The sequence below is a fragment of the Tubulanus polymorphus genome, chromosome 5, assembly GCF_964204645.1.
Source record: "Tubulanus polymorphus chromosome 5, tnTubPoly1.2, whole genome shotgun sequence".
In the NCBI taxonomy this organism is placed as follows: domain Eukaryota; kingdom Metazoa; phylum Nemertea; class Palaeonemertea; order Tubulaniformes; family Tubulanidae; genus Tubulanus; species Tubulanus polymorphus.
The window spans coordinates 17,606,819-17,634,034 of record NC_134029.1 but is presented as its reverse complement, the minus strand read 5'-3'; the positions used below and the strand labels follow the sequence as shown (position 1 = coordinate 17,634,034).

Sequence of the window (27,216 nt, the reverse complement as noted above, 5' to 3'; positions counted from 1 at the left end):
CTTTAATCAATAAAGATGGAATTTGATCATTCGCTTCGAACAGCGCGCTGTAGCTTGATAAAATAGTGAACCGTATGGTGCTGCCACTTTAACCAAACATTCAATCATTGTCAATGGCCGGTGACGGTGTCGCTAAAGTCACGGTGAGCTATGTAATATTTTGACATTTTGTTCAAGAAATATTTAGAGGGCTATACGGTTATGTATGGTATTAGACCATGCAAATTATATTCAATCCGACAGATATGAAATTTGAAATTGTCAGTGCCGATTAGACTGGCAAAATAATGACTGATCAAAGTGAATATCAATTCTCAGGTTTGCTCTACCTCCCAATGGGTACAAAATGGCGGCTTTTTCAACCGCAGAAAAAGTTGTATATCTATAGAGCCCAGAGGTTGAGGGTAAGGGTCTGCATAAGGTTATGAGAGGATTTTAATAGCTACTTTTTCCTGCTGTTTCAACTTATTGATGAACTCCTGTCAACAACACGCACGCACTGATGCTCTTGTTAAGAATGTGTGATTTGTTAGCCCACTTGGGACTTTAGTCCCAGCGGGCTATTGCGTTCACTTTTCGTCCATCGTCCGTCCGTCCGTCTGTCCGTAGAAGGAATCCAGTTATTTTGGGAAGTTTTGAAGACGCTTCAAGGTAATGTCTTGATATTTGGGTTACGCATGTATCTACCCTAGACACATTTTTAGCCCAAAAACTGGCCCTATCAGATTCAAGATGACCGACTGGCAGCCATTGTTGTTCGCCAAAATCAGCACTTTTTACACATTTTTGAACTTATTGAGGGAAATTTTGAAGACGCTTCGATCAATTACCTTGATCTTTCGGATATATGTGAATCCCCCCAGGGCCCATCAGCATAACAAAAATTGGGACGATCGAACTCAAGATGGCCGTCCTATGACTTTTTTAGTGCCCAAAAATGTTAATTTTGGCCCGAATTCTGAGTCCTGTAGCTTCCTACTGGTTTACCATTTCTCATTGCATTTTGTGATGGGTATTCTTTGGAAAGGGATGTTTTATACCTGAGACAGGTATTTTTCATCAGCCAATTATGACGCAATTGGCAGCCATCTTGGTGTCACCAGTACTCATTCGTAAGTGGGAAAAAGTTTTTCCACATTATATTGATACCTAAGCGTATTTTGTTACCACAACCATTTAGAAAGCTGTAGCTCATTACGCGTTCTATGATTGTGGTGAGTTTCAAGGTCATTGGATTTTGAATATGGCCACCAGGGGGCGTTGAATAATGCAATATCTTAGCATTTCTATATTATATTCGTACCTATGCATATTTTGTAACCACAATCAATTGGAAAGTTGTAGCTCATGACATCATCTATGATTTTTGCGAGTTTTAAGGACATTGGTTATTCTCTTTGGTCACCAGGGGGCGTTGTATAGTAGAATAACTTAATATTTCCTTATTATATTGGTACCTAGGCATATTTTGTTACCATGATCAATTGCAAAGTTGTAGTTCATGACATGTTCTATGAATGTGGGAAGTTTCAAGGTCATTGCGTTTTGAATATTGTCACCAGGGGGCGTTAAATAGTAGAATAACTTAGTATTTCCATATTAAATTGGTAACAAGGCATATTTTTTTATCACAATCAATTACAAAATCGAAGCTGCTGACATGTTCTATGATTGTGGTGAGTTTCAAGGTCATTGGTTTTTGTATATGGTCAACAGGGGGCGTTGAATATTGAAATTGTTAGATTGTTGAGCATTTGGAACCACTTCCCAAGTGGGCGTGGTGTCCCTGGACCCCTAGTTTTTTGTTTATTTTTCAAACAGCGGCCTCACAGTTAGCTCAGTGAGATAAGGCGTGATGTTGCATCCGCTATCTGTACTGAGTTTATCAAGTAATCTGTACAAGTGGGTTTGAGTCCTACTGGCTGTTTTGTGTGCAGGCAACACTTCAAAGGCTGTCCTGTCGTGAGGTTAAATAATAAAGAGGTTGATAATCCAACTGGTTAGTCTTGGGAAAACCAAGATCCAAGCGACGTAAAGCCAAAAAGAACAAAAATCTTGTTCGGTAAGGATTTTGCATTCAGAAATGAATCATGAATTGGCATAAACTTGTTGCTGAAAAACAGCTTCTGTAGGCTTAATGTGTGGCCGCCTGCTGTATTTTGATATGCAAATCAATAGGTGGTTATGTCATAGCAACATCTCCCAGCGTCCAAGAAGCGGGTTTTTTGGCATTACTCAAGCGTATGCTGAGAAGACTATTAGATGATTAATGAAAACAAAAACAACTTTGGGACAAATGGTTGTTTATTTCTGAATGCACACTGGTCACTGAAGAAATTGATGCATGATAAAGGTTCACCCAGCACTGGCAGTGGTTGTCTCCACCAGTGATCTCCGTCGCTCTACGATCCAAGTGTAACCAACTAAGATTCTTGGTGAAGATAAAGGTTGATTGATTATTGACGAAATTACAGAACGAAAGGTTGCACGAAGGGGAGGTGTGACAGACAGTAGGAGAAACGTACGCAAGTTGGACATTGCTTTAATTTTTCAAATGCATTTGATGGGGCCTTTTTGTTGAATTTTCAGGTGCATCTGATTTTCTTTGCAAAGTGCCGTGAAATCATTGGTCGAAAACAAGTTGAATGTGAATTGAATAAGGATATTACAGGACTGGCTCTCAAACACAATATAATATCGAAATTCCCTGGGTAAGATTATAGAAGCGTATATTTTGCCCGTATGGCATTATTTGCGCTACGGTAGTTTGCTATATGTATAATCAAACCATTAGTGCTGTTTAGAACTACCGGGGTATCAGTGACAACTTAGACGAAGTGTTGTAGGTCTATACGAAAAGACTATAAATAAGTAGCAGGCGGCCGTTTGTCACGTTAAGCACACCAGACCCGTACCGGGACGTGAGGGAGAACACACGTTGGATAAAATCCGGTCAATAATAGGTATTGTTTCGTCACAGGCACTCGCTGGGTTATCGAATTAGCCTGTGGTTTTGAGTGGTTATTCTGCAAAAAATCAGAGAAAATACATCTATTGGTACTGATGTGTTTAAAAAGATAATGGCCGCTGGCTCTACACGGGTGGCATCACAAATTATTCACAAACATTTCCATCTAAGAGAAAAACTTTTGTTTTATATGACACTCTGGCTCCAGTGGCTATTTTCCTGAAAAAAAAAACAGGAAGTACAGATGATGAATGGTTTGCCATACGTATTTGGATATTAGAAACACTGTATTTAGGTAGAGCAGATTTTGTAGAATACAACAAACATCATTCTATTTAGAGGGTGCTGTGACTTGTTCGCTTCCAGCCCAAACCATATTGCTATTCATGGAAAACAGTATGCGCACTGTTTACGTTAAGCAATATACATTCATAAGCCTTCTCAACTATCTTCCTTTATTTCATTGTGTTTGTCTTCACAGGTTGGATGCTATATCTGCCAATATCGTACTCGCCGTCAATGAGGAATACATCGAAATAGATTCCAGTGTAATTCATTTGAACAACGGTGATGAAATAGCTGTGATTCCCCCAATAAGTGGAGGTTGATTATAAAAGCTAAACAACCTTTGGTAAACAAACTGCCAGTGCCTTCTCTTTAATACATGTATTCTCTTCATATGTTCTGAGCAATTAAAAAAGAAAAATGTTTTATCGATTTAATTCACAGATTAAGATGGATAATGTCAAAATCCAAGAGGACCCTCTGTCTATTGAAAAAGTAACTGAACTGATAAGTGACCCTTCAGCTGGTGGCTTGTCACTTTTTGTAGGTAGGCTACGATTTATTTGGCCCATGTATTCTAGTGCAAAAATTGGTTTAGTTTAATTTGCATTTGTTTTAGTTATGAAGAAAATCCAGCTTTTTGTTAGTCTTGGTTGTAAAAATTTACCGTACGAGATTTTACCTAGATATTTATCTTAACCCTTTTAGTTTGGAAGAGCAAGATTTGAAGATTATAAATAATTCCGCCCTAGTGTGTTGAATAACGGGCATACTATAGTGTGTCTACCCCATGGTGTGGTGTGTCGGTAGTAACTGAATATTTCACTGTTTGACAGGTGCTGCCATCTTTCGATAGAAATAAAGCTAATTACTTTAATAACATCAATACACCGCAATGCTGGGTACTAACTTACTAAGTTCATTTTACACCGCACTGAAAGGGTTATAAAGAATTGACTGTAACTGATTCATGCCCTTTGTATGAATCATGAATAATTGACTTATTTCTAGAACTCCCATATATATTTCAGGTGTGACTCGAGATAATTTCAATGGTAAAAAGGTCGTCCAACTCGAATACGAAGCTTATTCTCCAATGGCGTTAAAAGAAATGAACAAAATCTGTCAAGAAATTAGAGCGAAATGGCCATCTATTAAACACATCGCCCTCTATCACAGAATTGGGTAAGATGTTTGACGGAACTTTCATGAAGTACATATACAACGGGATTATATGAAAAATTTTATCAATTTAACCCATTAGCACTCAGGAATTTCACTATGTAGTTTCAATTACTCCTCAGAAAATTCAAGGGAAAATCCGAAGTTTATCACGATACTGAATTGCTCATATGCTGTTTATTTCCATGCATTACAAGTTCGTGTTATTTTGTAGTGAATACTCAAGGCTTTCATATGATGTAAGATTTGATGAGGTGGGCCACCAAAATTGTGTTAATTCCTCCAAACTTACTTGGATTTGAAGTGAGCGCTCAGATGTGTCATGTTCTTACTTAAAATAGTCGAGAAGGGGTCATTCATTTATTACGTGCGCATTAGGGGAGGGGTCAGTGCAATTGCATACTGTAATGCTAAATGTATATGAAAATGGCTGATTTTGCGTACAGAAGGGGTGGTGGGGGTTGAAAAAGTCAAATTCCATGCGTTCGTAATAAATGAATGATCCCGAATTTCAAATAGGAAGATGTCGATTTCTGTATGATATTTTAAGGACTTGGGTATCCAGTTTACCCTTGTATGTATGCATGCACATAAGTTGGGGTTGTCTTAGGCAACAAAGTGAACTGTATGCGTATGAACAACGCCCTTCCCTTATAGTTTATGCATTTTCAATGTACAACTTTGAAAAAAAATAGTTGATCTGATTTATTTTCAGACAAGTTCCGATAACAGAAGCTAGTGTTATTATTGCTGCGTCATCTCCACACAGAGTTGACTGTCAGGCCGCCACACAGTTCGGTATCGATGCTCTGAAAGCTACCGTTCCCATCTGGAAAAAGGTGCATAATAGTTTAAATCACTTATTGAATAATCAGGGGGCAGGTTAGTCGCTGTAACAACTGCTGTTTTAATTGTCTGGAGCAGTTGCTCAAAAGTTGGTTTAAGTAACATGTGAATAACTGACTTAGTGACACTAAAATGGTATTGTTATTATGGTATTTTGGTTTATCTTTTGCTTTACGTCGTTTGGATCTTGGTTTCCCAAGACTACTCTATTGGATTATTCATTTAACCTCACTACAGGACGGCCTTTAAAGTGTTGCCCGCGCACTGTAAGCAGCCAGCAGGACTCGAACCCGCCCGTCACTCCACAATCACAGTGAATGCATTTTCTGAACCCATTTTCCACTAGTCTAGATATTTGAAAATGAATTACCGGTAATTTTATGCTCCACAACAGTAGAGGCAAACTTAAAACCTAAGCCTATGATCCACAACTTTTGAGCGATAGGCATTAGAATCAGCTTAATTTTACTGCAATCTTTACTACATACATGTATTCATATTGAATACGGGATATACATGTACTATATTTTGATGAATAAAGAAATGAATTTTGATATCTGTCACTATTTTTATAGGAATTCTATGAAGATTCGTCGAGCAGATGGAAAGAAAATGCAGAATGTTGCTGGTCAAAAAACAAATCTCAATTATCTTGATATTTTATCATCAATTACCGGTAGTCAAATAAATCGTAAATAATTTATATGAATACATGTGCAGGTAGTTGGTTTGGTTTATTTTTCTTTGCCAATTCTCAGATATTGCTTGAAATAATGCAGCTATCAACCTGCTGTCTGCACACACCCCTGACAGACATTCGATAGACCTTCACCACTTTCACAAAACATATGCGTCCAGGCGTTTCTTTGAAAATGAATTAGGGTGTCATGTCTGAACCATCAATTTTTAGATGGATATTCACCATGTGTTCGTTCAGACTTCGCCATTCAAAATGTGATTGTCTGAGGGTGGTGGATAGACAGCAGACCGACGGTAGCATATATGGAACGGTAAAAATAATCCACCAATGACATTTCAAACCCCCCTGCCAAAGGTGCTTTATATATTATCAGGGTCCGATCTAAGGAATAAGCCCAGGGGCAAGCATATCTGAAATTTTACTTGCCCCCTCAAAAATCTACTTCATATATACACGCCTTTGTTGTGTGTATAGTCTACTTGATCACTTTTTGAAAACTGGGAATGATAAAAGATCCCAATTGAACCTACTGATGATAGGAACCTACTGAAGATAGATTCGAGCGGAGTGGGATCTTATACCATTCCCAGTTTTCAAAGTTAGATCCAGTAACATGTACTTTTCTTCATTACGATTAGACTACTCCCCTAGAGAAAACTGGTTTTCAACCCCTCTCCACAAAATTGTATCTCCCTTACTGCCATCCTCATATATACACAAAATATGAATGGTCCATTTGTACTGATAATTTAATATACACTTTTGGCATAAAAAACATTTTCACTCGGGAATTGTTTCACTCGGGAATTGTTCATTTGTTAAATTTATTTAAAGAATCCGTTGTTGCTATATTTCGGGTCACAAAGTGAACAGTTAGAAAACTAATACATGACTTAAAAAATGCAGTATCAGAGATGTATGTTCAGTAAACAGTTTTGAGCACTGATACCAATACATTGGCAGCCAATGTACATCTCGGAATAGCTTGCTGTACACCCAATGAGCCAAAGGATTTTCAGGGTCTTATCAGCGCTTAATCCCTTTACTGTTAGCAGTATTCACATAAAAAACTGCCTGTATTCCAGTACGCAAGATTTTCAGTATCTCCCAGTTTATCGATGGTCGACAATTATCACTCCTGCACATTTGGGCATGATTAATTGTAATCAGTGAGTAATTTACAACATTTAAACGGTAGTATTAGAATCTCACAAAGATGAAGAGCATGCTATATATAAGTTAAGTCGCTTATCCAGCATTTAGAAAATTTGTATTCCAGTGTTATTCAAGGTTTCGGGGTGCCCTCCCATGCATTTTTGCCGTCTGCTCAAGTTGAGAAGTGTACATGAAATGTATGATACCAAATATCACAGGTATTTACAGTCAAGCTTCCTAAACCCAAGTAGCACCATTAAGTAGTACATGAACATACAAGGATAGACTAGTTGTATGAAAATGTCACAAGACCATCTAGTAAGAACTCCATATTTCAGTAAAAAAAGTAGATTTACTGTAGTCTGATCGGATGTTTTGGTAAGAAATTCTACTGTATAACAATAGTGGAACCTCGTTCTAACAAACTTGGATACAACGATTCATCAGATATAAAGAATTTTGTCCCAAGTATTGATTTAAATTTGATTAATTTCATACTGGATATAACAATCTATCGGTTATAACGAACATATTTTCTGGTCCCCTGAAGTTTGCTGTAATGAGGTTCCACTGTATTATTCAATACAAGTTTATGTACAATATTGTACAATTAGATTATGTTGTATTAATATAGGCCTATTGGGTGTAAGAGGAAGAACAGAGACCATATGCAGGTATCTGCACCCGGCTTGGACCTTACCCCTCAGACATTGATACTATATTTGATCACAAGACATTCTATCGCTACACTTTTCAAAAAGCAACTCGCAAGACTTCACACAAGAATGGTGAATGTCTGAATTATAGTTGTGCCAGGCTGCAGATCGTCACTCACATTAAGCCTAGCCAAGGTCCCTAATACATATCAGTCATTCCTGGATATGAGTGTTTATAAAGGAGAACATTTCAGGAAAGTATCTACATCACTTTCATATTTCCAATACAGTAGACTCCTCCTATAAATCGATATTGTTTATCTCAGTAAACCATTAATTTAGTGGTTTTGTATGCAAATCTGTATCCTTAACACTACTAAACTCTAATTTGGTAACCGCCTAATAGGGTTAGAATAAATCCCAACTGAACTGATTTGGGTGTAGTTTACTGTACAATTACAAGCTAGACACAAATTTCTAATTGCCTATTTCTAAAAATTGAAAGAGTTTTATAGGAGTTGTAGGCATGTTGTTCAAATTAAAAGCACTTTCAAGCAACTTAAAAAACATTTTCTGTTAAGGAGTTTTTTTAAGGAATCAAGGAGTCATAGGGACCCTGGTAGCACACAGACGAATACCTGAAACAAGAAACACAAGATGCTTTTCTGGCTTTTTTTCATGAGTGTCTGCGTTGCTCCGAAACATGGTTTTACTGTAGCGATAAAGGGTAAAACGAATAATTGAAACACAACGGCGTTTATTTCTTGCTGAGTGCACTTGGCTTTCTTTTAGATTAAAGGCTTTTTTGAAGGCTGAATTATTCTTCAATATCATGCGAAGATGAGAAATATTCCTGGCAGTTGGTCATCAATCACTGAATATAGAACAAGATGACCTATGATGAACAGCAATAAACACGTGCATGCTGGTTTACTGAAAGAACTTTGGATAATTTACGTCCAGTATTTATTTAAATAGTCTCTGTATTTAGCGTGTACTATATAAAGTCGAATTCATTTCCAAGATCGTCCCCATAATAATCAGCGGCTTTATCAACTTTCACAAGTGGCTTTCCTTTCTTCTTTCCTTTTTGAGCCTGCAAAATAGATACTTTTCATCAGTCCCGCGACAAGGTTGCAAAAGGTATGTTCAGTAAAAGTACTTGCATAACCCATTAGACCGCCGACGTTCGACTTGTATCCCCGCAGAACGTCTGCCAATGTCCGCTGTACTGTAGCGCCACCTATCATTTGAGGGGGTCAAAGGTCAAACTTTTGACCAATGATTGACAAATCTATACAGCAATAGAAAGCCTGTATAATTATCTTCAAAATAACCAATGGTTGTAGTGCATCATTTTCAGTAGTTTTCACACTGCATCTCTACCAATCTTTATATGAAGTAACGAGACGAGTAGTACTGTATAGGTTAACTATTTATTTGACGCACGAGCTTTCGCTACTAATATATAGAAGCTTCATCAGGTGAATGAGTGAAGGAATCAATCACCTGATGAAGCTTCTATTCATTAGTAGCGAAAGCTCGCGCGTCAAATAAATAGTGAACCTATATAGTACTACTCGTCTCGTTACTTATTTTAAACCAGGTTAACACGGCTACTCTACAAATAATCGTCATATGCAAATTCAATTGGCTTATTAAACGTTTGTTGTTCTGGAACGTGAAGTTGCGGCGTCTAATGGGTTAATTCAGATCAAAGAAATTAATCCAGTTTATGAGAATTCTAGCCAGCAGAAATGAGAAACAAGGTATCAATTTTTTCAGCCTCATTTTGTTGTTGCAAGGATTTTTTGTTGTTTCGTTTCTATATAGCTTGTACATTACTTTTTCAAAAATCATGATCAAGCTAACCATAGCAGACCCGGCAGTTATAGAAATGAATTGAATAAGGAGAAACAAGGTATCATTTTTTAGCCTAAATATCCTTTTCTTCCTCAGAGGCATTCGAACTGGATGATGTCAAGACAGTAGAATATAACTCCCAGCTTATTTACATGGTGCAAAGAGGATCAAAGGAAAGTCTAATGAATGTCACATTCACTGATGCGTTTTTTAGTTAATTCATTTACCTTTAGCAGCTTTTGTTTTTCATTCACTATTGCATTTAATGAACTAGTAATTTTCTTTAAATCATCGGCGTCCACTGCAAATTGAAAATTGTAAAACAATCACAATAGTATTTAAAATCATGTATAAAGTTAAAGGCTTGATTTGATGATCTTTGGATAATATTTTGTAATAATATGCCTTTGTCATAAGTTTGTCCGAAGAATAACCCCATACCCACTTATATCTGCAGGACTAGCCAATTCTGGAGAAGATTGTCAACTAATGTCATTTATAAATATAGGATGGACAGAAAGTGAAAGCAATAGCCCCAAGCAGGCAACAAAACGCAACTGGTTGGCCATTTTGAATCTGATCGAGATGATGTGACCGACGGGAATACATGGTGCGTACTTTCCCTCTCTTGTAGGCAAATCTAAGAGAAAAGGAATTTATCACTTACTTCCGGCTGTTATATCTCGTATCAAGCTGTCTACAAAACCTACATAGCACACTGAATTCTGAAAATCAAGACACTTGGGTCTGACAAAAGCTATGAAAATATTTCATCAACAGGGAGGGTGCCTTTCTACCTTTATTCAACGCATTTCCTACCAGTCACTCGTCGTAGCCGGTTTAACGTATTTTGCTATCTCGTCAATGATTCGAGAATGTCTAGGTTACTGAGAGGACTGAAGTGGCAAGAACCCAACTAAAAATCATCTAGCAGCGAGTACAGAGAGGCTAAACATGATTCATGGGTGTACCTCAAGTTTGGTTCACACAACATTTCTATTCCAGAATTGCATAAGTTTAAGTAAATTATTGAGAATTGGTACCGACAACAAATCGAGCAACTCGCAGCGAACCAATATTTTCTATAGACATATTATAAAAAACAAATTCAGACGTCATAATTGAGCAGTATGAGGCATGATCAATGAATTAATGAATCGGGATTGGAGCTCAACATATTCTTCAATATTACTTACTTCGTATTTGATAATTTTATTTTTCAGAGCAGTTTCAAAGGCATCGAATTCTTCTATAGACGTCGGATCCATGGCATCGATTCCGGATTTATCTGATTTTTCGGTGACGCCTGCAAAATGAAAAAACACAAGAGAAATCTGACGACCCGACCTTTCATTATCTCTGTTGATTTGATATGAAAATATAGAGCTCTCACCAAAGGCATCTTTAGCTATTTGTAGATCACTTTCCTCTTGAAGCTTCTGTCTCCGTAATTTTTCTTCGAGCATTTCTTCAGGGGTTAGTTTCCTTTTTGACTCGAGTTCCTGAAATAAATACCGTAATGCACTCTGGATTGTTCACCAAATTCGAGTTTAACAATTTAAGTACATGTAACTGAAAACCAAAAGTTAATTTTTTCAATATTTTGATGGATACACGCAGAACTGCTAATTTATTCACTCCAACAGTCGGCACGAGTAAGCACATTTCGCTGGCTTTGCCATCGATCACTGATTGAATGTATAGAACAATATATTTGAGATATGAACTTTGCGTGTACCCTGTCTGTTGACCTACATAACAATGTTATGATGCGTGGCTTTGCACTCGGTCACTAGCATGGAAAAGCAATAGCCCTATGAATCATTGTGATAGTTCATCGCAAAAAAAGATCATTTATTTTTCTTGGCGATAAATAGAGAATAAATGATAGAGTTGGAAATCGATACCTAGTGTAGTGAATGGTGGTTACCGACTGTCAGATCATCGGACATAAAAATTATGCGTTAAACAGAAATTCATACTAAGGCATTTTTATGGCGAATCCTGAGAGACTGGCAGTTAGTTAAAAAGGGCTGATAATCACGAGTAAGCATGGTAGGCTGATCAAAATATGCATTAAATTGTACTTATATTAAAGGGGCAAAAGTTTAGATGAAAGAGACTATTGACACGAGGTGGGTAAAGCAGATTAAGTTATTTTTTGTGGGTGATTTAGTTTGGCGATTGAATCGTCAGTAAAAATCCCATAAAATGCCTTTGGCTATCAATCCTGGTGGCTGAATCACCTGAATCCAACATGTTGGATGGATTTGGTTGCCTGGTGATTTAGTCCGTTATTGGTCTAGGTGGTCAGTCAAAAGCAACAGACTGACAGCTGCATTTTCATTTTCAACTATCGTGGTATCAAATGAAGATTATCACCAAAAATGAAACGTTTAAAAGAAGATGAGAAAAACAAGGAGTTCCCTGAAAACTCTTTATTTTTCTCATCTTGTTACAATATTCAATTCAATAGTAGCAGTCGACACGATTCCTATCACAAACTTGGCATAATTTGAATTGTACCAAGGCACGATTGGTATTTATGATTTATCATAACCTACTTGTTTTTTTCGTTCTTCATTGGTCTTTTTCTTTTGTGCTTCTTTTTCTGCCAGGATTTCTTTAAGACTTTTTTTCTTTTTCACTTGAACGGCTTTGGGACCTAAAAATGAACAATTTCCAGGAATAAATAGTTCACCGAATTAACGAATAAAACATAAACATAAAATAAAAGATTTGTATTTTTTGTTCCTTAGAAGATGAGGTTTAGTTTTAAACCTCGTAACTGTAAGGCAATAAAATGTTTTTACAGAAGTAACTGTGGGTTTTATTCGTTAACTCTACACTGAGATTTACATCATTTCACTCCAGTCAAGTTCATCGAATGATCTAACAAAATGTTAGGTTTGTTAGATTAATCTCATATATTGTTTAACGGGGGGAGGTGTTTGGGGAAAATCTTAACGGTTTCCAGAGTTAGATTATCCTTTTTTCTCTAAGTATAGAGGACCTAGATATTGAACTAGGCAGATAGGAGAAAAGACTTTGGGCAAATGTCAATTTTTCACTCAGAATACGAATCTGCAACTGAAGAACTGCCCTCATTATCTCCTGGCTACAGGCCTAGGATATCTGTCATTTTCAATAGCTTGTCACATTATTCACATACCACTTTCTCCATTTTCAGGCTGCTTTTTTTCATCTTCGTCATCGTCCCAGTTGTCCTAGACAGAATACATAAAATTGTTGAATAGAACGAGGATTCTTAGCAGTTTAGGAATTCCAAATGACAGTGTCCCTAGATGCTGTATAAGGAGTCCCTTACTATATCCAAAGTAATTTGCTCCCGGTACATGGGCACTGGAAAAATATGGACTTAGATTATTTGGGTACCAAAACTAGTTGAAAATTTGTTACTAGTAATCAAACATACCCGGTACTGTAATGACTGAGCGACTTTTACCTATCATTGTGATTTATGTCGAATTAATGGCTGGAAATGTACTAGTTTCATCAGTATGGTAAGCTTAATCAGTTCATCTACCTTTATTTTGCACGATTGGATTAGAAAGACTTCCTTTCAGAAAACTATAAACTATATTTCCTTAAACTATATTCGTTAATTTAGCATCCGCTAGTGTCATGCTGAAAAAAGCTTCCATGCGATACCACCTACTGGATTTTTTATTGCAAATGAATGGGTAATGATGTCCATTGCCTGTTTTCTGGCGTCTGTGCAAGGGCTGATGCAGGGACCACTGTCGAGGGTAGCACAACTTATAACTAGGGGTCCAGGGACACCATGCCCACTTGGGAAGTGGTTTCAAATGCTCAACAATCTAACAATTTCAATATTCAAGGCCCCCTGGTGACCATATACAAAACCATGACCTTGAAACTAACCACAATCATAGAACATGTCAGCAGCTACGATTTCGTAATTGATTGTGATAATAAAATATGCCTCGTTACCAATTTAATATGGAGATACTAAGTTATTCTACTATTCAACGCCCCCTGGTGACCATATTCAAAACCCAATGTCCTTGAAACTCACCACAATCATTGAACATGTCATGAGCTACAACTTTGCAATTGGTCATGGTAACAAAATATGCCTAGGTACCAACATAATAAGGAAATACTAAGTTATTCTATTATTCAACGCCCCCTAGTGGCCATATAGAATAACTCAGAGATGCTAGGGCCAAAGTACCAAAATTCTGGAATTTAGAACGGGGGTCAGAAAAATTCTCCCCCAGGAAAAATTTTGCGTTTTTGCATCACCGGAGATGCAGTATCACGATCAGCATCTTTCATCTGAAAATACGACGGCAGGCATTCGTTGTGCTTCACATCCCTCGCTGCCTTCTTATGCCGCGCGCTATCCGGGTGACGAAGAATATCTTTTTTCCCGCCACTACCGTATTTGACCTGGTCTTTACAAACAACGCAGTACGCCACGCCAGCTAAGTCTAACTTACGAATGTAGTTCGATAAATAGTCCCTGTTACTGTCCTTACACTCTAGCCAGTGCCAGTTAAATTTATTTTTTATACCGCTGTCAATTGCCTTTATATCGGCCGACTCCCGACTGACAATCTTTCCGTGCGTGCTCATTTTGCAGACCGTCCCGCTTGACAGCTGCAGGCAAAAAGAAAGTTACAAAGCTGCGTGCCTCAGGACATAGCACGCGCATGGTTATAATTAAGATGATATTTATTAAATATCATCTTAATTATTACCACGTGCATCTTCACATTGTTGGCCGTCAGCGGGACGAAATGGCGTCACAACAGTGGCACTCAACCTACGCACGCACAGATACCACCACAAGCACACATATATACATTGTAGCAGAACATCCTCGGAAACGGAGACCAAGATAAAATAACACAGAAGCGACGACGAGTACAAGCAAACGAACGCTTTTACGGTCCGTGCCATTACTGGTCGCCGCGAGGAATTCTCACCAAATTTCCGGAATTGACATCGGCGATCCTAAATTTCCGGAATTCCGGATATTTCCGGAAAACTAGCATCTCTGATAACTAATGTCCTTGAAACTCACCACAATCGATAGACGATGTCATGAGCTACAACTTTGCAATTGATTGTGCTAACAAAATATGCATTGGTACAAATATAATATAGAAATACTAAGATATTGTATTATTCAACGCCCCCTGGTGGCAATATACAAAAACCAATGACCTCAAAACTCACCACAATCTTAGAACACGTTATAAGCTACAACTTTCTAATTCATTGTTGTAACAAAATATGCTTAGATATTAATATAATATCAAAAAATTGACATTTTTGGGCACTTAAAAGGTCATAAGACGGCCATCTTGAGTCCGATCGACCCAATTTTTGTTATGCTGATAGGCCCTGGGGGATTCAAGTATATACGAAAGATCAAGGTAATTGATTAAAGCGTCTTCAAAATTTCCCTCAGAAAGTTCAAAAACGTGTAAAAAGTGCTGATTTTGGCGATCAACAATGGCTGCCAGTCGGCCATCTTGATTCTGACAGGGCCAGTTTTTGGGCTGAAGTTTTGTCTAGGGTAGATACATGTGTAACCCAAATATCAAGACATTACATTGAAGCGACTTCAAAACTTCCCAAAATAACTGGATTCCGTCTACGGACGGACGGACGAACGAAAAGTGAATGCAATAGCCCGCTGGGACTAAAGTCCCAAGTGGGCTAAAAACGGCATTTTGAAATTAACTAGGGTTCCAGGGACACCATGCCCACTTGGGAAGTGGTTTCAAATACTCAACAATCTAACAATTTCAATATTCAATGCCCCCTGGCGACCATATACAAAACAAATGACTTTGAAACTCACCACAATCAATACATAGAACATGTCAGCAGCTATGATTTTGTAATTGATTGTGATGAAATATGCCTCGTTACCAATTTAATATGGAAATACTAAGTTATTCTATTATTCAACACCCCCCCCCCCCCCCCGATGACCATACGCAAACCCAATGACCTTGAAACTCACCACAATCATAGAACATGTCATAAACTACAACTTTGCAAATGATCATGGTAACAAAATATGCCTAAGTACCAATCTAATAAGGAAATACTAAGTTATTCTACTATTCAACGCCCACTGGTGACCATATAGAATAACTAATGTCCTTGAAACTCACCACAATCTTGGCACACGTTAAGCTAAAACTTTCCAATTGATTGTTGTGACAAAATATGCTTAGGTATCAATATAATGTGGAAAAACTTTTTTCCACCTATGAATGAGTGCTGACGACACCAAGATGGCTTAAAAACATTTCCCCTAAATAATAAATACTGCAAACTATGCTGCGCACCGAGATGCAATTTTCGGCACAGTACAAGAAAATGAAAAATCCTCGTCAATTTTATTTCTTCTTCTGTAGTTTTCTTATTGAAGAATTTGATATGTTGCATCAGTAATAAAAAGCCTACTTGTAAATTCGACAGCAAATGTTGTACAATATTCCGCTCATTTGTTTACGTTAGTAGATCAAGATGACGTCACACTACATCGCTAAAAATCCCCAAAACGGCATAAAATTGCCAATTTACTCAATTTAGGTTTCATCAATAGCTTTCAAAAGCAGTCGCCACTTAGCTTTATAACAGCCAACTTAATGCAGACCTTAGCCCGTGAATCATTTCACACTCGAGATAGCGATCAAACAAATCCAACTAAAACACTCTGTTTAATACTAATAGATTCAGCTGCGCTGAATCTAAAAAAGCTTACCACCAACGATTAGGTAACTAACAAGAATGAAGGAAGTCTGTTCTGATAAGATTTGTTCATAATAAAGGTATATGAACTAGTTTATAAAAAAAGTACGAATTGAAACATTATACCGAAGGCATTTGTGATAGAGAGTAGTATGCCCTTAGGCCATACCTTACTTTCTTTTAAGAGCATATGGAAATTTTTTCAATAACAATTCATTTTTGGCATTTTTCTGTTTAACTTTGACTTTTAAGGTAATCTCTAATATTGAGTTCCTTTCTTAAAAGTGATAGTTTGCCATGAGAATTCATCCAGCTGATCCCCGAAATTGGCACTGGAAGAGGACAGTGCCTATCACCGACAGTAGTCAGGACAGTGTCGTCACTTCAGCCAGTGACTTCTTCGAGGACATATGAATTCTTTACCTTCACTTCATCGTCGGAATCCTCCCCTTCCCATTTATCCGTAACCGTTGGTTGGCTTGCAATAGCCGTCGGCTCAAAATCCTCGTCATCTGAAATTGGAATTATGTATAATCATCGTCGCGATCACGTCTCATTCACCTAAATATAACTGATTATTCAATGCGGAAATAAATTGCCCTCACCCCAGTCCGCCATGTTTGCGCTAAAATGGTCGATGTTCAGTTCGCGGCTCTGATAAATCAGGATTCGACCCTCGTAATTCGCACGCCGCTGCGGTATACAAAATAACACGACTGTAAGACTTCTACTATTACCACAAAGTCAACGTCACAATTAATTCAATAAATGTTTATTGTTTTTAAATCAAAAATACATGACTATAGGTGACAAGAATAACACGAGTGAAGGGATAAAGAAGTTTTAATTAAAAATAACGTAAAATGTGGTCGATGAAATGAGACGCCTCGTCACAGTTTGATTTAATTTTGCAAGTAAATTTAGAAAACTGAGAAAATTAATTGTTGTCAATGAAACTGGAAAAGGAAAATCAGTCAATTTAATTCAATTTTGTTTCATTATGAAAGTACACAAGTAGATGTGGGCCCAATGAGCAGCATAACATTAATGAAAGTCAAATTAATTCGTAGTTAAAACTTGAAAAAGTGACAACTAATGCCAGGATTTATTGCAGCGACGGGTAGGAGGAAGATCGCATAAAGTTGAATTTAGGTTCATCTATAAATCGTAACACCAGATTAGAAAATTAAGTTGAAAAAGGTCACTACATGAAATTTAATTGTGAGAAAAAAACGTGATGAGAATTTCTTAATCGTAATCAATTTGGTCTTTTGCTTCCCGGTAGCAATTTGAGGTCCCCTGGCCTAATGACAGATATATCTGTCATTAGGCCTGCCAATCAGTCACTCGCCGGTTCGGGCTGGTTGGAAGATTGTTTGAATGAACCGGAACCGAATTTCCCAATAATTCACTTAGATTTAATAGACGAAAAAATATGTAAACTCTACCGCAGATCACACAACTATCTGTACCTGGTACTTGGATTTCGAAAATCAAACCCGCTGTTTCGATCCCGGCAGGTGTGGGGGATTTGTAAGGGACACCAAATAGAAAAAATCAAACGAAGTCTTTCAATCAAATAAATGACAATTCCAAAAAAGATAAATTTTTCTGTTAAGGTACATTAGTGTATCAATGAGGAAAAACCTCTTGTCAGAAAACATAAAGAAAATAATATAGGTACGAAACAGCGACAACGGGTTTCTGCTTTGCTGGTTTAAATCGCACTCGGAAGCGCACAAAGATTTCGCCAAAATTGTTCTTATCAGTTTATAACATACGCCGAATAGCCGGACTATTTTAAAGTAGCGCGACACATATCCGGGATGTGTATCCACAAGGGCTGCCACGTAAAAAGTACTGATGCACCTTGTTTGGTGCTTTCGATCATAGTTCCGATGAGAGTTGCATGAACTAATCGTTCCCGTTGGCATATGGCACTTATGTGTATACCGTGTTTTTGATGTGATCCAGCATTGAAACTGAACTAAACTTGTTCGCTCTTCTGACATGGTAAAATTCTTTTACGCGAGATTAATTCATAGTAAATTTATATATATAGTAATTTATTTGCGTATACGCAAATTCGAAACGGTCAGACGGTCGAAGGTATATTTCTGTCAGAATTGAAAATTACGTTTATAAGCTGTTAGTAGTCGAATCTGAGAGGAGTTACATTTTATGAAAATAATTTGTCTGGAAAGTCGAAAGGTAATAATCACGAGAATTACAAGAGGGTTTCTGCGAAGCAGCAGAAACCCTAAATATTTACATTTTTATGGTGAAACTGAGAGAGTTTTGCAACATTAAAGAATTGTGACATTGTGATATTTGAATAGGAAAGGATGACTATATTCCTGATGCATATGCTGCGGCCTTTTTGGACGCCGCAGAAAAACTTGAATTCGAACCCTTGCAAGCCCACTTCTCGTAGATGCTGAGGAAAACTTTGGATTCGAACCCGAGCAAGCCCACTTCTCGTGGAAACCTAGGAAAACTTTGGATTCGAACACTTGCAAGCCCACTTCTCGTGGACGCTGAGTAAAACTAGGACGATAACTGAGTTAGGCATACCATGAGTACATGGATTTAAGCTCTGCAGAAATGCGAAACATAGTATCAATTTGTTTAGCCTTTATAGTCAGCCAGCCAACCTTAAAAAACTATCCTAAAATTCGACGATCACGGCATTTTTTGTTACAGCTTGGCATCTGGGCTCATTTGATAGCAGAATATGTGGGCTATCATGTGTGGTGGATGCCTTTTACAATTCTTTCACTTTTTGGCCTACAGGGGGCGTTAAAGTCAGGCATTTTGAAATTTAAACATCATTTTCATTTGGCAAGGAAATACACTTTAAACTACTTTTGCTAAATAATTCAAATATCTCATCTTAGGTTTGGAGTAATTTTACACTCTAAACCTTTTCTGGGGGATTGCAGCGCATATAGCGCAACGTTAATTTTGTGTATACATTCATTTGTTACCTAGTTACAGCAGCATCAATCGTGTAATATTCACTTGAAAATAGCAATTTCATATAGAATATTCATTTTAAAGGTTATTGGCTCAAATAGTGATGTTGTTAATGTTTTTTGTTGATTATTTTGATATTTCTTTTTAACTTAGTTATAACTCGTATGTACTTGGTCAATATCGGGATTAACTGTTTATTGGTTTCTATGGTAACAGCAAATCAAATCTGCGTTCTTCATCCGTCAGGTACCGGTATTTTGGGCGTTGGGTCTTTTGTGACATTCCAAATGTCCTCAAACTTGCCTAAAGTCTTCGACCATGTATTGGACCGCTTATTACTACGTCTTGCAAACAATTGGATTGCAACAATGGTAACCATTGTTGCAATTGCAGTAAAATCGCGTAATTTGTCCACATTCTTGACGTAACCAATGGATTAATTGAGGATGTGTTTATTTAAAACCATATTTAATCTTTTTTCTTTAAAATCATTCCATATTCGTTCACGAGTAAATTATAACTAAACGTTGTCACCATGGTAACCATACATTATATGCATTTATTTGAAGAAATAGATTTTCTCCCATATCTTTTGAACCCTTTTACCGAATTTGTCGAATGAAAGCTCATTTTTGAGGCAATTCCTTGAATTTTCTTTACTTCTAAGGCATGGTACTAGTTAACCTTTAGTTAAACTAATATTCCCTTAACCGCAATTTATCATTATTTAGGCAGTTTAACGAAATCTAAATTCGTCACCTTCTTAACAAATTTTTGGCAGCTCCTCTAAAATTATCGTTTGCTATGTAATAGATAAAGAAATTGACAGACGAGTTTATGGCCGGTAACAGATCGTTAAACAATACTTGTATCGTTTAGATGGATGAAAGAAGATGCAAGAATGTTTAATGGGTGGTATCCTGACGAAGTGTCCGATGAAATTGTTTTAAGATCGGAACGAAGCTGGAATTTCACAGACAATAAACACAATAACAGCTATGGCCATTTTACTAGCTTTCACGTCTAACCTCTGTTCGGCTTCGTTTGTAAATCCTTTTCTCCGAGAACTAATCTTTCTTAGGGTCCATATCAAATGGCTGTTGAAAATTATAAGCAATACCGCAGGCAGGATTTCTTTGTACAAAGGAATGGCGAATTGGTCAACATTAGATATTAGAAAAAAAATATTTCCGTATTGGATCGCTTGCTGGGCAGATGGATTGTATAATGACCTTGTTACATTCGTCATAATACCAGTTTCCTATTGTAGTGCCGATAATCAATGGACAACCTAAGACACCAAAAATGATGTAAAAACAACAAACTACAATTCGTACCCTTGAAGAATGGCCTAGCGATAGAAGTACACCTTTCTAAAACTAGCAGTACGGTTATCCAGTTTCTTGTCAGTTGCGCCGAGGATCTCGGTAAGCAAACTATCCGATATATCCATGGCCGAATACCCCAACTCATACTCGTAGGTACCGTGAACATGTGACTTCCCTGGGTCAGAGCGGATACGACTAAACGAATAGGCGCTTGAATTATGCGAAATGCAAGAAAAAGAATATCGGCTACTGCCACCGCAGAAGGTAGAGCGATATGTGGTTTGAAGATTGGCGACGCAAAATTGCAATGCTCAAACAATTCAAAATTATTCCAATGACGCTGATAGTAAAACTATCCAGCAAGTTTTACGCTGATTGTCAACACGTTTGGGAATATGTAAGGTGGGCAAGGATTTTTAGTTGCAAAGAGTACTGTCGTCGTCTGCGAAGTGAAATTCATCTCGTGAGAGAGAAACCTTTAATCAGCTTCACAGCTTAACATGGAACACGTACCAATGTGTCACGAAAAATATTCGTTTTATGATGTACATATTTTCACGATTTCTCAATCGGAAAAAAGCCTGAAAAATCCCCTAGATCCACCCGCGTGCTTTGGTTATCGAATACATATTAACAGGCACTCCCATACACAGCAAAATGATACAGGAAGTCAATTGATAACTAATATATTTTTCACTAATTAGATAATCATTTAGATAAAATTCTGTGTGATTATGATATCATACGATGTCTCATTTCTGGGTAGAAGCTGTTTGGTCAATATCATCGAAATGACCAATTCATGCGAACACTCCAGAATACGGTACGATAGCAACGCTCTCCCGTTAGCGTCACCGAATTCGTCCAAAGTGTGTCAACCTTGGTCGAATTATATACGACGATTGATTCGCCGAAAAAAATTCGCCTGTCCTTTAGTCATGTAATTAAAGTTCTAGACTAATGACTAATGGTAGACTCTTGATTGGCTTACGACTTTTGATGTTCTAGCTAGGATCCTGGATTGATTTTGAGTTATTTGCACAAAGAATTATCAATGGTACAACAAATTTTACGATATAGATATATAAGTTGTTGCAGCATCGACATAGAAGTCGCAAGGAACCGGTCTACGGTATGAGTAATATCAAAAATAGGTTCTTACACGCAGATGCAGACTCAAATAAATTTATATGAATCAATTCTGTTTCTTCAGAATCTTCGCTTTCGTCTCCTCCACACTTCATTTGTATTAGTTAGTGGTGAAGCACAATCCTCGGGACCCAGCAGACCATCTGAACGTCCTCTTCTGTTTACGTTTTAGGCGGAGCTATACTCATTGCAAACGACAGCATTTCATTTAATATATCACGTAAATCTTTATTAAAAGTGTTTTTAAGGATAATATAAACAATAGTTATATATTGACAAACGGTTAGTAAAACGTATAGATATAATATCACAAGATTTTAATACTTGTCGGAAATACATCATCCTGAGGTTTCCGGACGAAAGTATCAAATCACTTCAAATTTCGAATTAACGTGATTAAATTCTGATTGATTAATTCACCCTTTCAAAAATTCGTTTCGGAAATGCATTACAAAATTATTGTGGTTTTCAAATCAACGAAAATTTAAGAAAAATCACGAGTATTTCACTGAATTCTAGTAGTCATTTTGAGAAAAAACATAGGTTTTCGGACGACTGTACCATCGAAGCGATATGTTGAATATGTTATTAAGCCTGTACAGTTTCAATTTTGATCAATAGTAAAAGAATAGAAATGGCGAAAAGAGCGTTTTTTTTCTGTTTGAGCATTACGATGATATAGTTTTGGACGGTTTAGTAGTTTTAGAAGTGAACCAGAAGCTGTTGTTTTACATACATATATATTCAGGTATCATGGCGCATAAAAGACACTACACAGTATTACACAATAATGTCCGGATTTATAGACAATACATGATTCGGAGATACATTCAACCAACATCAGTGCACCAGCAGAACGATTTTGGCGGTATACAGAGTATGGCGGTAAATCGGGGTTGGTCAACTTTGTATTTGAGATTTACATTGAGAAAACCTGGCGGTAGGCAAGAATGGCGGTATATGGGTGGGCGGTTTATCGGGGGTTGACTGTAAAGAAAAGATTAGTGTAAAAATCTTCTCGTTGAATTCTTGGGAGTCAGACTAAATAATAGCCCATTGGTGGTCATGTAGTTTACCAGTGTCTTTTGAAATAAAAAGTACCGCAGATGAAGCATTTTCATTAATCAACAAAGACAGTGTAGCAACCAGCAATACATCAAGGGATATTAGCGGCGTGAAGGACGCGTATTGAAAAGGCATGCATTATGATCGAAGTCATTCCGGATGGAATCATCTCGAATTAAACCGTAGCATAGATTCACGTAGCAACGGTATATCAAACGATACTCATACCAAGAAAGGATCACCCGCGCAAACAAACCGCATTAACTTTTGTAATGGGTTTATTATACGCTACGCAATTTTGGTCATTGATACTGTGTTTTATTCAAACGATAATTAAGCTAAAATCCATTCGCATATTCATACACACGTTTTTTCATCGATATTATTACTGGCGCATTCAAAATGAATTTTAGCAAGCTTAATATATTCAAATGAATAATCAATTTATTAATAGATTGCCCTTAAAACTAATAAAAGATTGATTGATTGCATCTACATGATCGAATCGTTGGTTTGTGTATTTAACGCGAAGTCGATCCCGTAGCAGGTGCGCGAAAAAACATGGCGCCATTTGGATATTGCGTTGCAAGGAAATCCTGTTAATCAGGAATCTCCGTCAAAACGTCAAACGTTTATGCAATAAAGCAAGAAAACGGCAAATTGGCATCACTTTTGAAAAAAATCACCCAAGGAATTGACAGTTTTATACAAACTTTATTTTATGCATACGCAATTAAAATGAGCACCAGTAATTAGAATTGAAATACAAAATTTACTTCTGTCACTCAAAGTGGACGATAATAGTAAACTAAAAACCACAAAAAATAATCCTACAAGAGTTCAACATTTGATGCCTTTGGGAAATAAGTCGCGATCACACGAGCATCTTTGGCCCGGGCCTAATTAGTCGCGACCCAGAACAACTGTTCACGCGCGTCCCAAACGGGTTTGTGCCTGTTTGGCCAGACCAAAAACATCGAACCAGGCCTGAGCCAAATTCATTCAATTTAATCATTGCGTCTGAATCGCAACTGGTTCCGGAAGTGACCTATTTCGCTTTGTCACAGAATCGTTTAGTATCGAGTGAGTAGTTTACGTATGAGCGCGCTCTCTGATTAGGCTAGGGCCAAATTTGACTCCGATCTGTGCCAACGTGCGATCACGGCTATTATCACATTATTACGTAGTTAATACTGCCTCTCATTGCATTGCGAATTCTCGTTCCACATTCAATACTAAAAAAACATTATATACGATTATAAAAGTTATGAAGATATTAATAAAACTGCTACAAATCTCCTCTTACGTATATTCAAATTATACAAATAGAACTTTTTGTTGAACCACCGTCGTTAGTTATGCGAAGCTATGGGCACTCGGATTTGCATACACATGCTCAGGCTGAGGATTTTCTGGAACTTCCTCATACTTCACCAGATTTGAAGTATCAGGAGTAGTAACTGACGGTCCCGGGGGCTGCGGTTCGGAGTAGATTGGTTCGGCCGGAGGGCCGCCATCTGGTCTGTTGTTTACATTATTAGCTTCTTGCTGTTCGGCCAAAGCCAAGTCGTATAAGATGTTACTGACTTGCATCGGTGAATCTCGAGTAACCGAAGGGTTAGAGGTCAGTGGTGGGTGAGATTTTCTGTATTTGTAAATAACTACAGCCCCGACCACCACTAGTGCAATTATCACAAATAATACAACAGGAACTGCTATCGCTACTGGCTTTACATTTCGTCTGCCCTGTTGCCCCCAACCAGCAGTTGTAGTTGTCAGCTGTTCTGATGTTTTCATAATGACGGTTGATGTTAGCTTACTGGTCGCTTCTGATGATTCAATTGTTGTAGTCGGCACCATCGCTGTGAAGGGAAGACAATAGTAAAACAATATTCATTACATCTTAGAATTAGAATTTACCAACTCATTATCAGTAACAGTAACAGCAAAAATACATGTATTTTTGGTAACAGTAAGTGTCTGACCGCTTTGGCGATCTTTTCACTTGATAAACTAACACTATGCTCACGTGCCTTCCAAGGTTTTAGTTTTTTATGCTTACATAATTTATCAAATTTAATTTTGAATTCTAAAATATATTACGACGACTACTTCTGGCAAGTGGTTCCTATTCTTCACAATTCGGTTGGCGAAGAAATCACGCAGAAATAATCTTGGGTTTCTGGACGTTCAAGAGACAAAAGGCGAGAATTGTACCAACGTGATAAAAGAATTGCTCATCGATCGCCTACATGCCGCTCGCGTAAATGCCATCAGATTCCATAGAGTACACAGGAACGGTCAACACCTCCATGACATAATTCGCTCAATCACTGCCGCCTTCGTCTTTTATGAAGATAGGCAATGCATCCTACGAAAGCAGATTCAACGACAAAAGTGAAGATTATCTGCGCATTTTAGAGGATTTTCCACGCGCGATACGACTTCAGCGCCAATTACTTTTCCAATTCAAGCAACAACTCGCGCAACAAAACAGAGGCGCAAAAATCATCGTGTCCTTTGACAAACTCATTCATGAAGGCCGAGTTTATAAGGTACTGGACAACAAAGTTACCCAGATGAATAAGGATCCAGCTGAAGTACGAGATAAGCATCCGAAAACGACACGGGCTAAGGCCCTGAATCCAAGAGATCCCAGGCTTAAGACACCTCAACTTGGTTTATACATATGAAGATATCAGAGAATCAACTAAGCCCGCCAGGGCAGCCGACATGAATTCTGAAACCACCGCTCCACGAACGCCGGTCGAAGCAGCATAGGAAAACGGCCGAGGTGCATCCTTAAGCCTGGGTCACTGGAATGTGTTCGGTTGGACTGAATCCTGTGAAAAAGAACCGGGTGCGTTAAGGAACCAAATAATCAACGATACAAAACTAGACGTTATATCGATTTGCAAAACCCACTTACGTGGGAACGATAAACCTATTTTACAAAATCAAAAATACCGATGGATTGGTCAAAACCGTGCTGAAAATAAACGAGCGAAAAGAGGGTCAGGCGGTGTTGGTTTTTTGGTTAAATGTGAGACTCTCAATATGTATAAGTTAGATATTCTAGACTCCGGTTACGAAGGAATATCATGGATACACTTGACTAGTAAAATGGATCCTAATGACACTGTTGTCTTGTGTAGTGTCTACCTACCACCAGACAATTCTAGCAGAGGAAACGCTTTTTCAAAGGGACTTTTTAAAAAAACTCTTAGCAAATGTGTACTATTTTTGAATAATGAACCAATGTTCATTTGTGGTGATTTTAACTCAAGAATCGGGAATAAACTGGACTATTCTTCTCACATGTTAGCCCCTGATCGTTAGGCAATCGATCCATCTACTAATACGTTCTGCGATCATTTTATCGACTTTCCAAAAGATTGCAATTGCTGCGTGCTAAATGGATGGTACCCGCGCGATAATTTCACTTGCGTACCAAACCGCGGAAGCTCTGTCGTGGACTGTATCGTGACTTCGATTAGTAACTTACAATCCGTTTCGAACTTCGAGGTCAATTTAATGTTGGACTTAATTGACCCGAAACTCTTCAGTCCAATAAAGCGCGATCCTCCGAACCACCGTCCTAGCAAAAATTCGAGGGAAGTTAACGCGTTCGAAAGGAAATATGATGTATAGCCGGGCGTAGGTCAAACTTGCGACGCGAACGTCGTGTTGCGTCACAAATGGGGGCGTAAGTCGGTTGCAACGCGATTTCCAGCAACTGTGTGCGACTAGTTGCTCCCAGTCGCAAGAGCGCGTAGGTCGGTTGCGACGGTCGCGTCGCGTCGCAGAAGGTAGAACATGTGCGACTCACTGCGACTCGCGTCGCTGCCAGTCGCAACCCGTCGCTTGCAGTCGCAAGGTAGCGTAGGTCAGTGAGTCGTTGCGACGCGATCGTCGCTGGCGGTCGCAGTGAGTCGCGAGCCGTCGCAAGGCCAACCTACGCCCGGCTTAAAACAGATACTAATCGATCTGTTCGCATACGACCGCAGACGTCACGCGCTGATTACCATATGTAATAATCTAATAAATCGTCAAATCAATCAGTCCGAAATTAACGACGCCTACAATAATCTGTCATCTGTAATACATAAAGAAATGGATGAACGAATCCATTTCAAAGACATTAAATTGTCATTTAATGGCAAAGGTCAGTCTCGACGCGGTAAACCGTGGTGGAACGAAAATTTAGACATTGTGTGGAGAAATACGCGTACTGCCGAAAAAAAACTATCATAAATGTACAAGTAAAGTTCGTAGGCGAGC

The 27,216-nt window shown here is 38.1% G+C and overlaps 3 protein-coding genes across 5 annotated transcripts in view; 1 reads left to right on the top strand and 2 right to left on the bottom strand.

Annotated features, from left to right (window-relative positions):
- Nucleotides 1-104: 104 nt before the first annotated feature.
- LOC141905170 (molybdopterin synthase catalytic subunit-like) lies at nucleotides 105-5,988 on the top strand. The gene is made up of 6 exons (XM_074793948.1): nucleotides 105-143; nucleotides 3,450-3,599; nucleotides 3,698-3,800; nucleotides 4,285-4,438; nucleotides 5,151-5,274; nucleotides 5,857-5,988. Exons 3-6 carry the CDS (start codon nucleotides 3,704-3,706, stop codon nucleotides 5,935-5,937), a joined length of 456 nt encoding a protein of 151 aa, XP_074650049.1. The 5' UTR covers nucleotides 105-143; nucleotides 3,450-3,599; nucleotides 3,698-3,703; the 3' UTR covers nucleotides 5,938-5,988.
- Nucleotides 5,989-8,563: 2,575 nt separating this feature from the next.
- LOC141905224 (eukaryotic translation initiation factor 3 subunit J-A-like) lies at nucleotides 8,564-17,054 on the bottom strand. The gene is made up of 9 exons (XM_074794038.1): nucleotides 17,023-17,054; nucleotides 16,841-16,929; nucleotides 12,828-12,882; nucleotides 12,220-12,320; nucleotides 11,049-11,157; nucleotides 10,852-10,961; nucleotides 10,323-10,380; nucleotides 9,883-9,956; nucleotides 8,564-8,888 (listed from the first exon to the last, which is right to left on the bottom strand). Exons 1-9 carry the CDS (start codon nucleotides 17,033-17,035, stop codon nucleotides 8,790-8,792), a joined length of 708 nt encoding a protein of 235 aa, XP_074650139.1. The 5' UTR covers nucleotides 17,036-17,054; the 3' UTR covers nucleotides 8,564-8,789.
- Nucleotides 17,055-22,092: 5,038 nt separating this feature from the next.
- The window catches only part of LOC141904972 (scavenger receptor cysteine-rich type 1 protein M160-like), a 66,238-nt gene continuing 61,114 nt past the window's right edge, over nucleotides 22,093-27,216 (bottom strand). For all 3 annotated transcript variants that reach the window (XM_074793633.1, XM_074793634.1, XM_074793635.1), the window contains one exon: nucleotides 22,093-24,797. In XM_074793633.1, coding sequence (XP_074649734.1) covers nucleotides 24,292-24,797 — 506 coding nt within the window. In that variant the 3' untranslated portion in view covers nucleotides 22,093-24,291. The remainder of the gene's footprint in view (nucleotides 24,798-27,216) is intronic.